Here is a 13,935-nt window from a genome sequence, read left to right on the forward strand (position 1 = left end):
CTCAGAGGTGCCGCTGCCAAAATCATTTTTTGCTTTCCCTGCTTTAAATGGCAACGCCATCAACGTGTGCGCTCCAGAAACACCTGGGGCGGTCGCCTTATTAAAACATCAAAACGTCCGCCGCAAATGAATCGCCGTGCAGCGCCGTGGAGGCAAATATAAAGGATTTTCCTACTCGTTTCTAACGCAAAGACGGTCTGGGGAGCCCTACCTGGCGATAAATCCTCCTGACAAACATGCCCCGAGCAAAAGCCTGGATGGTGATGGTCGCCTTGCGGACCCTCTGGAAAGCTCGGCGGATGCGCAGCATTCGGTACTGCTTCTGCAAGGTGATGGCAGCTCTCGTCCTCCTCAGGTGCTCTGCAAGCCTGCAAAGCACGGGGAAAAGGTTAGCAATCAAAAATAAACACCCTATATTATCACAACGAGTATTAAACCTTATGGTGAGGAAAACCTTTTGTCCCAAAGTAGCTTGGTAGTGTTCAGGAGAGACCACCTCAGCAGCAAGGCTAAGAAAAGAGAAGCTGAGAGCATGTCTTCGTTAGGGTAATGGGAACTTGTATGCAATCAGGCAACGTTCATGGCTCCTGAGTGCACCAGACCCAGAAATCACACACCTCATTATTCCTCAACAGCGTTAAAAACAAACATTTTGCAGCTTTTCCCTGAGTTTGAACTCTCTGCGTGAAATCCTCGAGCCGATCAATGCCCAGGTTGGCTCCGCCACTTCCAGAGCTATAAAACACGCCGGGTATCTACCAGCTCCAGGAAAAGTGCAGCAAATTGATCTGACATTTAAACCGGTGTGCACTGGTTTGGCAGCATTCAAGAGCAGAACCCCAAGCAATTCATACAGAGTGAATAACGAGGGATGTGGTCAGCTCGGCGACACGCTGCTCCCCTTCTCCGACTGAATTCGTGTTCAATTTGCTGTTACACAGGTTAATAAACGCCCATAAAGCCTCCATTTAATCCGATAATTAGCTTGTTTTGCCGAATTTATGATTCATTTATTGCTCTCAGCATGAAGGATTTTATAGGCATTTGAGCCACTTTTTGTGGCTCCCCTTTTTGTCAACCTTCCTCTTACTGCTCGGGGCTCAATTGCTTTAACTTCAAAGTTAAGAGCTCTTTAACCAAGAGGTCCACGAGCCTCGAGAAGCACGTGGACTTTTAGGGACTAGAAACATCTCTGCTCAGCTCTAAATAAAGGTCACCAAACTGCCCAGCGTTGCTCATTTGAGACCTTCTCATCCCCAGATTCTCCAGTCCCTTTCACAAGCACAAATAATAGAGCAAATTTAAACAGCATCTTTGATGTTCTTCCAAAATACAGAGTGACTTATAGGAAATCTTTAAGGTCTCTTCTAACCCAACCCATTCCCTGAATCCAATCTCCCTGTTCCTATCTGAAAAGTGCTGCTCTGGATGTGGGAGAAGAGCAGTGCTTGATGCGAACGAGGGGCACAGATGCCCAGTGACCCATGTGTTGGGATGCTAAAAAAGTGCTTTATTGCCTCCTCACACCCACCCCACGTTTGCTATCAGCAATGCTCTCCAACACAGCATTATTTACGGAAACCCAGCACTAGGACGCCTGAAATTCCTGCACGCAGAGAGTTAAACTTCCAGCTCTCTCATTCCCTACTGTAAATAGCCCCGTTGCCAGTGATTTGGAGTGATTTTTCTCATTACGAAGAATACAGTAAATCAATTCCGAGAACTCCCCTTGGGTACCAAGGAGGCACAAGCCTGGGCCCTGCAGAAGATGAGCGCATACCAATTAGCAAAGTGCTCGCTACCCAGTCCAAATGCCATTTGCCAGTGGTAGTTCCAGAAAAAAAAAAATATTAGTTCTGTGAAACACTCCCACCTAAATATCTCAGAGTGCTTTAGTCATCCAATTATAACCTAGCTGCCTCCGTTATTACCCTGGCCCAGCACCCAGAAATTAAATTAATACAGTTGGAGGCTGGCAATTTTGATCACTGGCCTCTAAAATAAGGTTGATGAGGGAGGCTAGGACACACGAGTGCCCAGAAATGTTTTCAAACGACCTCTCTTTTACCAGGGAAGGTCCCTGGAGGGCTTCCTAGGACTCACCTCCGTGCTAGATGCCCACGTGCGTAGCGCTGGATCGCTATTGCAGCCCGTCTCAGCCTTTGGTACTTGATCCTCTGCAGCCAGCCCCTCACCGTCTTCTGAATCATGATGGTGGCAGCTCGGAACTTATCCGCTCGCAGTTTCTCCAGATATGCCACCTGGCCTGCACGGAAAAAGATCTTGGTACGTCCAAACTGGAACTTGTCTGGATCCTTTTCAAAAGCATAAAGGAAACTAAATTTAATTAAGGCAAACATGATTCTTTTTCTTCTTTTTTTTTTTTTTTTTAAGTCTATCTTGCTCATTAGATACAGGTTACAAAATTTTGGAGTCAAATTTATCAGCTAACGTCTCTTCTCAGCTGGGTAACAAACATAATATTAGACTCCAAACGACTTCAGCTTCTAAAAAACCCACTGAGGAATGAAGCACTAGGATTCAATCTCAACTTCCACAAATTTTGAATGCGTTTATTTACACAGCAAGGCAAGTGCAGGAGACTTCAAGAAAAGGTTTGTTTTACAGAAAAAATTTAGGGCTTAAATCTGCAAAATTCTGCACATGCTGCAAATGACTCCGCAGCTGAGAAGCCAAACGCCCGGTGTATAAGGCAAACAACCTCTGCAGAAAGAGGAACCCAAGCGAGTAAATTCCTCAAAATCCTATGAGGAAAGCAGGGGTGAAAAATTAAAACCTGCCAAAGGTTCTGCGTGCATTTTGGGCTCAACAGTCTGCATGTTTGCAATTTAAAATAATGCACGTGAGTCTGAGTAGTAACATGTTGGCGAGACGTGACGGAAACTTTTTTGATTAAATATGTAAAGTGGAAAGGTTCCAATTGATAATTATTATTTTTTTCAACATATAAGTGGCTATCAGGAGTCTCCCATACATCAAGATAAAGAAGTTATTGTGTGGCGAGCCACATACAGGAGGAGAGGTTGGGGGATGAGATTTCTGGAGATGGCCAGTGGTTCACCTACAGTCATGGCAGGTGAACTCTGGACTCTCTAGCCCAGAAATACCAAAACCACGAGCTTCTGTGCTGTAAAAATTGCTGCTAAAGACTCGGTCCCAGCTCACCTTAATGAGGTCTTCCAGCAGGGTCTGACAGATCTGCTTCTTGTCATTCTTTGAGAGGTCTCTCTTCTTCATTAGAACACGGTACCTATTGAAAAAGTCGTGATAGGTCCACCTGAAAGCAAGAGATAGGCAGGATTAGTCTGTTTGCACCCTCATGGCTGCAAACAGCATCACCAAAATGAGAAGAATACACAGAAACATCTCCTCCTCAGCCCAGCAGCCCTGGCTATGCATTTATTTGGGGGTTATTCCACCTAATTCTATTTTTTTTTTGTCCACCAAAATAAAATATTCTAGGGATTGAGAGAGGGGGGAATACAGCACGTATTTCAAAACACATAGCCAGTAGTTTCACATCTGTCCAGAAAATTCAGCAGGGAAGGAAAACCAGACTGATAAAAACAATGAATTTCCTGCACAGACACACTGAAAAAAAAAAAAAAAACAACAACAAAAAAAAGACATTTGCAAAGAACATGGCAGCAGCAAAAAACTAGAGTCCTTCGCATCGTACCTAAAGCACAAGGTAAGAGACAGGAGTAAGAGGGGAGTTGTGATGAGCGTCAGAAAAACGCGGATTTCCCAAGCTCAGAGTGCTCTGGGTAGCTCTGGCATAGCCAGATTTGCAGGTTTCACCCTATTCTGCAAGGGCCAGCCCCCAAAATGAGGGCAAGTATTGGGTTTTCACTAGCCAGAGACCCATAACCCAAACTCAGACACCTGCAGAGATTCCTTAAAGCCAGTTCATAAATCACCGTAGAGAGGATCTGTCTTCAGAGCTGCTCACTCTCGCTTCACGTGGTGGTCAAAAGTGATTTTCCATCTTTCCATCTGTCACGTCGGCCCCGTAACTCACTTTTTAAGATTGCCTGGTAGCATCCTCACCCCAGCCACACGTCCCAGAGGTTTGCTGCCACACGTCGTGGTGTAACACTGCTTCTCTCTTGCTGCAGCGAGGCTGCTCCTGCCATCCCGGCTGATTTAACAGGAGATGACAGTCCTGAGTTCCACATCATTTTAATTATCGTCTCCAGAATAGCAAGGGAAAAGCCCTTGTGCCGGGCTCAGGTGGTCCATCAGGAGCTGCACCACGGTATCTGCAGTCCCGGTTAATGAGCAGAGGAAAGCTGCAGAGGTTCACAGGCACCGTTTCGGGCTCTCCCCGCAGAAAGAAACGATGAAAGCACTTAGGTTCCATGCAACATGGCTGATTAAACCATTTCTGCTTCAAAGCAGCATAAAATCACCTTACAACTACGTGCTTCAAGGAAAACGAACACGATCCCCCAATGTTACGAGAGGTTTCTCTTGTGCAGAAGTATTGAAACTTGCTGCTTTGGGTGATGTGGACTTTCTCCATGGTCTTCTGCACGTATTTTTACACGTTGATTGTTTTTTCCCTCCTCTTTTTTAAAGGTTCACAATGAACCTCATCATACATGGTATATCCGTGATACACAACTCCATCAGGAAAAAAAAAGGAAAAAAAAAACACAAAGTCCTTACCAGCACAAGACAAACGATGTGCCCTGCTACCCCACAGTAGAACAGTTCAGGGAGATTATAGGAACCTATCTCAGCTCAATTTATTGTCAGGTTTGGGTTTCCAGGGTGCTGCCCCACACCTAGCACTGCCCACTGCTAGGAGCTGGACACCACTAAGGCACTAAATAAATACAATTCCTTAAAACTATGAAGTTACAGGAGGTGAGGGTGAAGAGCTGGACCCAGGAGGAATTTTGTGCCTGCATAACTGAGAAACTGAGAGAAGGAAACACAAAGGACTGAACAGACACTACGCAAATCTTCCCAAGGAGATGATCTTGGAGCTAAGATTAAGCACAACCAGCCTCAAATATCAGAATTTGGCTTTGAAGTTAGCACAGTTCACTAAAGGAAGAGGCATTAAAATGAATGGAAGGACACAGGAAAATAGCTTAAACCTGCAAAAAAAAACCTCTTTGGGTCTCGAGCAGCAAAGAGGATGTTTGGTTTAGCCAGGAGTTGGAGCCTTGGTCAACAAACCCAGCAATGTCTTGGAATTAAACAGATGAAATAAAGCATAATGCAAGCCACAAATTAAATCCTGTATCCATTGGGTTGAAGAATGAGACTTGGAGGCTTTATGGTGAATTTCAAGGGGGTGCAGAGCGAATGGGAGCAGAGGAGTTGAAGGGGTCAATAGGGGAAGCAGCACAGGAGGTGGCCGATATCTCAATTTCTGTAGGAACTGAAGAGTGTTTGGGGGCACAGGGGTGGAATATTTGAGGCAAGACTGGACTCAAAAGTATTTTGGAAACCGATGCAGGGACAAAATTTCTCTTGCCTTGTTTACTGCAGCGGAATAGATTTGCCTTTCAATTAGCTCTAAAGCATGCAGGCTGGCATTGCTTGAAATGATCTGGAAGGTATTCAAAGAGCAGAACGAGGAAGAAAAACACTATAGATATTACCTTTGTTGGGACTGGGGGGAGTGTGCAAACAGAACTGCTGGTGGCCAAAGTCATTTATAGGATTTGTTTCCCTGAAAAGACTGTAAAGTGGCTAAAGGCACATTGTAAAAAAAATAAAAATGATTTTGGGTACAAGGACGCCCGTGAAACATTCCAATTATGGCTGTTTAATGTTTGCAGAGTTTAGCAGCTGTGATTTCCTACCGAGCTCTCACAAAGATGCAGCATCTGACAGGCAGCTCCAGCCACCAAAGGAAGCGGCCAAGCGCCAGGAATCCTTGAGCAATCAAGATCCTACCTAACGAGTACGATACCGGCGTCTCCGAGAGGCTGCGATGATTCAGTGTTATTCAAAGCAACTCTTTTTCTTGGAGCACTGACCAGAAACCAGCAGGAAGATTGAGAGTTCTGCTAATAAGCAAGCGAAAAACACGTTTAAAGGAGTGTTTTGCTCTTCATGGAGACCTGCACCAATTCATTTTCGATGGACTGATCTTTACGTAGCTAGTTTTTCTACAAAAAGAAGACAAATGGCTTAGACTAGAGACATCTTCCATGCTTTGCCCCTAAAAGATGATGACAGATGGACTATCTACACATCCAAGACAGTCCATTCATCAGTGTCCTATCTCTGCGTGCTAACAAATGCGTTTCTTAACTGCTGCGTAACATTTCGAGCCAAATAATACATTTTCAATTTACTCGCGGTAGCTGCCGAACGCAGCGCACCGTGGAAATGAGAAAAGAAAGCCAGGCGTGCCCAAAGTGGAGAGCACGAGGCTTCGCCTTTCAGAGGAGCTTTGTCACATCTCGTGCGGGTTGAGGAAGGCTCAAAACTGTATTAAAATATTGTTGGGTTTGTTTTTCATCAAAGGAACCGGGTAAAAGATGACTGAAGCCTCAAAATATCACAGAATCACAGAATTGTCTAGGTTGGAAGAGACCTCAAGATCATCGAGTCCAACCTCTGACCTAACACTAACAGTCCCCACTAAACCATATCCCTAAGCTCTACATCTAAACGTCTTTTAAAGACTTCCAGGGATGGTGACTCCACCACCTCCCTGGGCAGCCTGTTCCAGTGATATTGAGCTCTTCACCCCGTAAATAACAGTGGTGGAGAAGTGGGAAGTAATTGCAGGAGGTGGCTTTGTCCAGAGATCTCCAACCCAAAGCCCCATCGATCTCAGAAGTCACCCGTCACTTGGATGTAAATACCCCAAGACAAAAAATTGACGTTTGCTCCCATTTCTCCAATAAAACTTCTTTTAAAAAAACATCTCATGCTCTGAAAGTGAATTACAGACACTTGAGTGAAAGAAAATCTCACAACGGTTTCAAGTTTTGCAGGATTATTTTAAGGGATCTAAATGTACAGCCTTCACAGATGAACTTTTCAACGTATAAATTCCTTGTTTGGGCTTTTCAAGGCCAGAATTTGATGAGCAAGCAATTACCAGAGCCCAAAGTCAACGTTTTATGTAGCGTAGAGCAGTTTCCGTGTACGATTATGTTGCGGAAACAGGGAAACAAAGAAAAATCTTTCCTTGAGGCATCCCAAACACTGATCTTGAGAAGGTCACTCCAAAAAGCTGAAATAGCTATTTACACCTTTTTTTTTTCCCCCTGGAGAAAGAACAACAGCTGACAAGTTGCAGTGATGGAAGAGTTTTGTACTCGTAATGTCCTGGGAAAAAAAAAAGACCCCATAGCCAAAATCATACAAGCAGACCCAAAAGCACACAAACATCTCGCACTGGAGGTCCCTTTTGAATTTTTCTTCACGCTGGTCAAGTATTTGTCATAAATAGACCTTGGCTGGTCTCCAAGTGCTGCTGTTTTCTCCTTTCCCCCTTTCCAGTTACTAACCACACGTCGATTTTAGCGCTATAGGGTCTGAGCTACCCGGAGTTTCGTGGCAGAGATGGAGAAATGCTATCAGTCGTTGGGAAAATTAAACCTAAAGACATAAAACTCGTGGCCTCTTCTAAAATAAGCCACAGCAGTCTTAGGACTTTCACCGCAAGAGGACAGCCAGCCAGATTTGGCCCCACAGCTACTTTAACGAAGGAGGGAATAAATAAATTAAAAAAAGAAACAGGAGCTCAGAGATCACATTATTTAGGATCATATAAAATAACAGCAACTTCCACAAACACCTTGAGGGTTTCAGGGCTCAAGAGACGATCCCCACTGCTGTGACACTGCGGGAGATGGGAGGCAATCATCGTGTTCCTTCCCTAATCTTGTGGGGGGAGGAATTTCTGGTGGCACTCACCATCACGCTCAGCTCCTTGCCAGGCGTATTTATAACCCTTTTATTCCACACAAAAGGGCTGATGGCTCTGCTGACATTAACACAAAGCTGCTCGGCACTAAAGTGCTACTGATGCATTTTTAGAATTATCCGCCCTTGCCGCTTTCAGGCATTATTTACAGTTTATGTTTTTCTGATTTATTAGGCCCTAAAAACCTCTCTCGAATTTCACATCACAACCAGCAAGAGCCACACTTCCCGTAACCTTTATTTTTGAAGACTCAAGGCTTTCGAGCCCAATATACTTTGGACGTGCTGTGTGAAACCCTGCAATAAGAATTGTCAACCCTTATTTTCCTTCTCTGCAAGATTAATCAATTTTATTTTTTCACTTCTTTTTTTTTTTTTGGATGAAATGACTACTGTAGCAGATATCTGAAGCCAGAGAAAAATATAAATATTCCTGCAGACGTTTTCTGCCCCCTTTCCCTGGGTAAACTCGCTGAGCAAAGCGCTCCAACAACCCAGCACCATGTCGAAATCCCAGCACGGTACCTGGAGGGGAAGCCAGCGGCGCTGATGCGGATGGTCTCCAGCACGCCACAAGCCCTCAGCTGCTGCACTGCTCTCTTTGGGTCAAACCTGCAACGATACGAAGGACGGAGATGAGCACGGTGAGAAGGCAACCCACGCCATCAATCACAAAAACATAAATGTTGAAATACAGAAAAAATAGAGAAAATACTTTGCAATACGTCAAATTTTGAGCACATGGTGCACATTAGGAAATTCAGTCCTTTACAACCCATCGATGCATTAGGCTACGAGAAAAAAAAAACTTACTATTACTTCAATCAACTTGACACTAACTCTTTAGAGGACATGAATTAGTTTCCAATTTATGGAAGAAAGCTCTGCTCTCGTCCTCGGTGTAGGGGCTGAAGAAAACCATGCATCTGTGGATAGCTTTAGCTCTAAGGACGAGACATTTCCAGAAAGAAAGCCAATTCAACTCTAAAATAAATCTGATATATTCAATTCCAAATGAAAACAAGTAGGTAACAGGTCCCATGGGTTTGGAGACCGTTAAGTTTTTCAAGAAGAGCGATCTTTATGTTCTAGACTAGGGGCTTTGGTAGGGGTCACCTGAAAATTCAAGATATTTCGGCTCTCAGAGCTGCACTGGGTTTCCAGAAGGAGGGTGAGGATCAGAAATGGGGTTGCTTCTGGATTTATCCAGGCAAGGACTGAAAACTTCGAAGGACAGAGGTTGCACAAGAAAGATTTTTTTTTTTTCTGAACCTCCAATCTTAACCTCTTGTTTCAGTTTGTGGCCACTGCCTCCTGTCCTTCCACCACAAACCTGGCTGCTGTTAAATGCATTCTCTTCTCCAGGCTCAATTATCTCATTTTAGGAAAAAAAAAAACATGTTCCCATGAGCTGAAAAATGTTGTGCTTTAGTAAGATAAGAAGGTCTCCATTTTCGCAGTGAATAATGAACATATAACATCAAGTGCTCTGCGAGCTACAAGATAGCTTCAATGCTAGCTCAGTGCAGCAATGCTGATGCTTCATTTCTCTAATTCTTCCTGGCACCGTGTATTTTTCAGCACAAGTGCCTATGAAAGGCAGAATCCTTCGCAGCCATCCCAGTATCTGCTGGATTTTTCCAGGCGTGAGTTTTCCGTATGAACAAATGGTTTTATTCCGGTCGTGCGAAGGATGCAAATTCCTCAAGCTGGTGGCAGCAGGAGCAATGAGGAGTCAAGAAGCAAGAGTCAATAAAGCAATCCATGATGGGTGAGGAGAAGAGCTCTGCCTTGAAGAAAAGCCCCAAGGATAAGATACCTGCACCAGTGTGTTGTGGCTCATAAATGGGGAAGGAATGACCCAAAACATCCTCCACTATTTCCAACACATTTCTGCAATGATGCTGGCTGCAAACAATCCCCTGCATGCTCCTCCTGAACAGCTCCTGTCTGTATTTTGGCTTGCCCTTCGTTCCCAAAATCCTGAGTTTTGACAACCCTGACACACTGCTCGGACACAAGCAGCATTATCCTCCTGGTGCTTGCTAAGCTGAAGGTGCTAGAAGCACAACTACGTTCGTTCAGACAATTTATTGCACCTTGACCACCAGGAGCTTGTGCATTTACGAAGGGATACTAACGATGTGATCTTGAGCATCAGGTGAAAAAATGAATTGGGAAGTTAAAGGCCAAAAAATGAAGAAGGATGGGCTGAAAGTTCAGCTGAGTAAGGAAATTGAGTCTTTGAAACACCCCCTGGGAAGTTTAAGCCAGTTCTCCTTGCAGAGCCTCTATCAAGCTTTCTGCTTCAGCTATTCACTCACCTGGAAATCTGCCTGAAGTTGATGCAAGTCATGGTTTTACTTTGGCCACGTTTATTTTGGAAGCACCGAGACGTTTTTGCTCACTTTACAAACCAGTTTGCAAGCACACCGCTCGCCCCCACGTTTTTATTTCTCTCCCTGCTGCTTCCCGGTGTTTGCTCCTATAACTATTCAAATCAAAGCAATTTGAAGATGAAATTGCATCGAAGACCCTACGATTGCAAAGCGAGGATGTGCTGCAGCATACCCAGTATCTACAGAGTGTAAAAATGAATTCCTAGGATCTGTTTTAGCCTCTTTTTCAGGGGCAGGAGAACACCCAATGCTTGATGAAATCCAAGAGGAGAGATCCCAACAAAAACTGTTGGACCTCCCAGTTACAGGACCAAATTACAAAGGGCGATCTCTTTAGGAAAAGAGAGCCCAAAACATTCTTGTTGCTACACAACTGAGCACGTTTGCCCATCCGAAAGGCCACTCACTTGAACGGGAGCTTCTCGTCGTTCGGCTTGATGCAGCGCACGTAGTGCGGGGTGGTGGCATTCAGGGTCTCCATGAGCAAGTGCAGCGAGTTGCGGAACTGGAAAAAAAAAACACCCACTTTTAGGAGGGATGAAGGCACTGCAGAAGCTTTTTCTCAAACCAGAACCTCCCTATTCTTAATTTATGAGCACTGTGATACAAGTCCAGTGCCTTTAAGCAGTGTCTCAGCTCCTTCTAATCAAGATGTTTGAAGTCTGCTCTTCCAAAAAACTGCTAGAAAGCGTACAAAATATGGACCCATCCTACAATATGGGTCACAGGAAAGTCTCCTCACTCGACCGGCCCGCTCACGTTACCTGGTGCCCCACCGTCTTCTTGTGCTCCTTATTGGCAGCTTTGATCACTGGCCTGGCCGAACGGACGTTGATTTTGGACGTCCCCTTCCCCACGGAGGTGGCGGACGCGGCATCCTTCTCGTCTTGGAACAAGTCTGCTACCATCTGGTACTGAAAGGCAAGACAAGGACTGAGCACCCGGGGCACTGCTCTTTGCTGAACGAACCCCTGAGATGCGTTGTTTGATGGGTTTTACCCATCTTAAAGCAGAAAGGGAAGGAAAAGCAATCAAGGGAAAGCAATTCTTGTATTCCGAGATCCAAAATACCTCCTCTGAGCATCATCCTTAGGGAAAAGGACATCGATCCAAAGCAAAAGGGACAGATCCTTCCTTCCCAACGGGCAGAGTCAAAAGTGCTGGTGCCCACTCGTAATTACAGAGGACTGAAATATCTCCTAACAGCACGCCCATATGCTTTCGATCAGTATTCACATCATTTTCCCTAATTCGAAGGACACCAGCTCTCAGCTGCTCTGGCTGAGCAGCGCCAGCAAAACCAATTAGCTGCTTTATCAAAAGTCCTCTCTGCCGTCTTGTTGACCGCGCTAATTGCGTTCCTAATTAGCGGGATGCGATTCCACCTTGGTGGGAGCTCCTCATCAGCGATGCGCTTGCTGGCAGGGAGGTGTTGAAGTCCTTGACAAGCGCAAGTGACTGCGCTCCCCCCTTTGCCTGCTCATCACTGTAGTGGGAATGCAAAGAGGAATGCAGAGGGGGGAAAAAATCAGACAAACCCCCATCAGACACCACAGCAAGCTCAGCACTGGCTTAATGATTTATCACACAGCATTAATTATTCCCGCAGGTTACCTGGAGTTTCTTGGAAGCCCTAATAATGCACAGCTTTTACCCTGGGAAAGCTGTAAGCTTCCTGAGGAAAAAAATCAAAGCTTTTGATTTGGGCATCATTAAAGCCCAGTTTCAGTTGTTAAAGCCCAGTTTCAGCTTTAGGAGACTTGCATCTGCCCCCATGGATGAGAAAAATGCACGTCTGGCCATCCTTGTATGAATTCATCGCCGAGAGCCAGGGAAAGCCGCTGACAACTCTCAATTTCCCATTCCCATTTCCCATTTCTCTTATCCAGCAGCGCCAACAGCTTCAGCCAAGACCGCTGCCCCGACGGGCTGCACTTACCTTGCTGGCTTTCAGGATGTTGATCTGCTCCTCGTACACCGTGTCCCTGTTTTTTTCCAGAAATCCCTCGCACTGGTACTCCACCTGGCACGGGACAAAGGGAAAAAAAAAGCCCAGAGGTCGCACTCTGCCCACCCAAAACCCGACAGCGCAGCTGCAAGGCGCTCTGCCCACAGCCCACCCGAAAAACCCGAGGGCAGGGGAACGGACAGAACCTGAAGGTTGCTTTTTATTAAGGAAAATGGACCTGAATGACAACAAAATCCTCTGCACTAACACAGACTGCATTAAATCATTAAATTGCTCTGGATGCAGCTGCGCTTCCACTCAAGCCGGCGGTAGAAATGCAAGGATTATCAGTCCCTCAACAGGATGTTTCGTTTAAAAGGCTCCTTGCAAGACAATCAATGAACCTAAAAAGATCTCCTGGCTGCGTTTCCCGTAGGTCTCTTGGTTTTCGGCTTGCAGAGGGTTGGGGAAACACAAAGGGTTTTGAGAAGAAAGAGGGAAACTTTTGTTTCCTTTAAAAAAAAGCATTTTAAGTCAGCTGAAATAACTTATCACAAAGCTGACAGGCGACACCTGCAAGGAAATATTGGTTTTGAAGTGTGTGTGTGCAAAATCACGTGTCTAAGGGAAGGAAAATAGGAGCCTTCATCATGAAAAGTGCCCCTCGCATCCCAGGTGACAGAGAAGCTCCTGTAAGGGATTGCAGCACCTGCACGTCGCGTGGCTCCTCTGGCACGTCCCCAGGCTGCTCTTTCATTTCCCTTTCAGACCCAGGTGTGTTTGGATAACTCCCAGCTTCCAGGATTCTTCTTGGAGTGATTTGACGTGCCAGGTTTTCAATATAGCCCATGGATGAGACCCTAAAGCTTCAGCCCCTGGGATTTGGAGATGCGCAAGGAGCATCTTCTCCTCCAAAGGGTGGCACCTGCCACATGGGCACCTCTTGCACTCCTCCCCACCACCTTTCCCCACTGCTCCCAGCTCCTGCTCTTCAAAATAACTCCCCCTGCCAACATAATTGCAGCGAAGCTTCTCTAACAGGAACTCATTTCACTGCAGCGTTGAGAAAAGGGGATTTTCCTCTCCTGGAGAAAAATGCTCAGTGAGAGAGCTCAGAGATTGAAGTCCTCCAAGCTGATTCAGATCAGCAGCGAGGTTTCAAGCAACTGGGCATCCCTCTCACCAAAAAAAAAGCATCCTGCACCCAGCACCAGCGGTTACCTTATCTGCGAAGTGCAGGACGATGAAGGAGATGTTGGACATGCGGGGCTTCTGGAAGTGTTGGCTGCCCCCGTGCCGGTCGTACAGCTTCTGCGCCCAGTTCTGGTCGGTGCCTTTGGGAACCTGAACGGGGATGGAAAGAGCAAAATCTTTGACCCAAAAGCTCCAGGGGGGCTTCATCCCAATTATTCATGTTAGAAAAAGCTGTCGGAAGAGAAGAGTCAGGCAGCGTTTAAAATTGGATAGGACAAAGCTGATAAAACGCAGAACAATTGCGCAGAGTCAGGAAAAGCTCTGCTCATCCATCAGATCTTTATATGGACCTTTGTAAGACAAATTACAAAGGAAATAGGAGCAGCAAGCAAGAAGGACAACTGGAGGCAGATGATGAATATTTCCTGATGCTTCTCTGAAGCCCAGACCTGCCAGAAGGGGACCCAG

At 45.6% G+C, this 13,935-nt stretch overlaps 1 protein-coding gene across 1 annotated transcript in view; it reads right to left on the bottom strand.

The window, feature by feature from the left end:
• MYO5B (myosin VB) overlaps positions 1-13,935 on the bottom strand; it is a 69,660-nt gene that overhangs the window by 29,042 nt on the left and 26,683 nt on the right. The window contains exons 13-20 of the mRNA XM_068664868.1: positions 13,495-13,617; positions 12,265-12,348; positions 11,090-11,239; positions 10,733-10,830; positions 8,452-8,538; positions 3,187-3,298; positions 2,104-2,315; positions 212-368 (exon numbers count right to left, since the gene is read on the bottom strand). Of these exons, the coding sequence (XP_068520969.1) occupies positions 212-368; positions 2,104-2,315; positions 3,187-3,298; positions 8,452-8,538; positions 10,733-10,830; positions 11,090-11,239; positions 12,265-12,348; positions 13,495-13,617 (1,023 nt within the window). The remainder of the gene's footprint in view (positions 1-211; positions 369-2,103; positions 2,316-3,186; positions 3,299-8,451; positions 8,539-10,732; positions 10,831-11,089; positions 11,240-12,264; positions 12,349-13,494; positions 13,618-13,935) is intronic.

Source organism: Anas acuta, chromosome W (genome assembly GCF_963932015.1).
Source record: "Anas acuta chromosome W, bAnaAcu1.1, whole genome shotgun sequence".
Classification (NCBI taxonomy): Eukaryota; Metazoa; Chordata; class Aves; order Anseriformes; family Anatidae; genus Anas; species Anas acuta.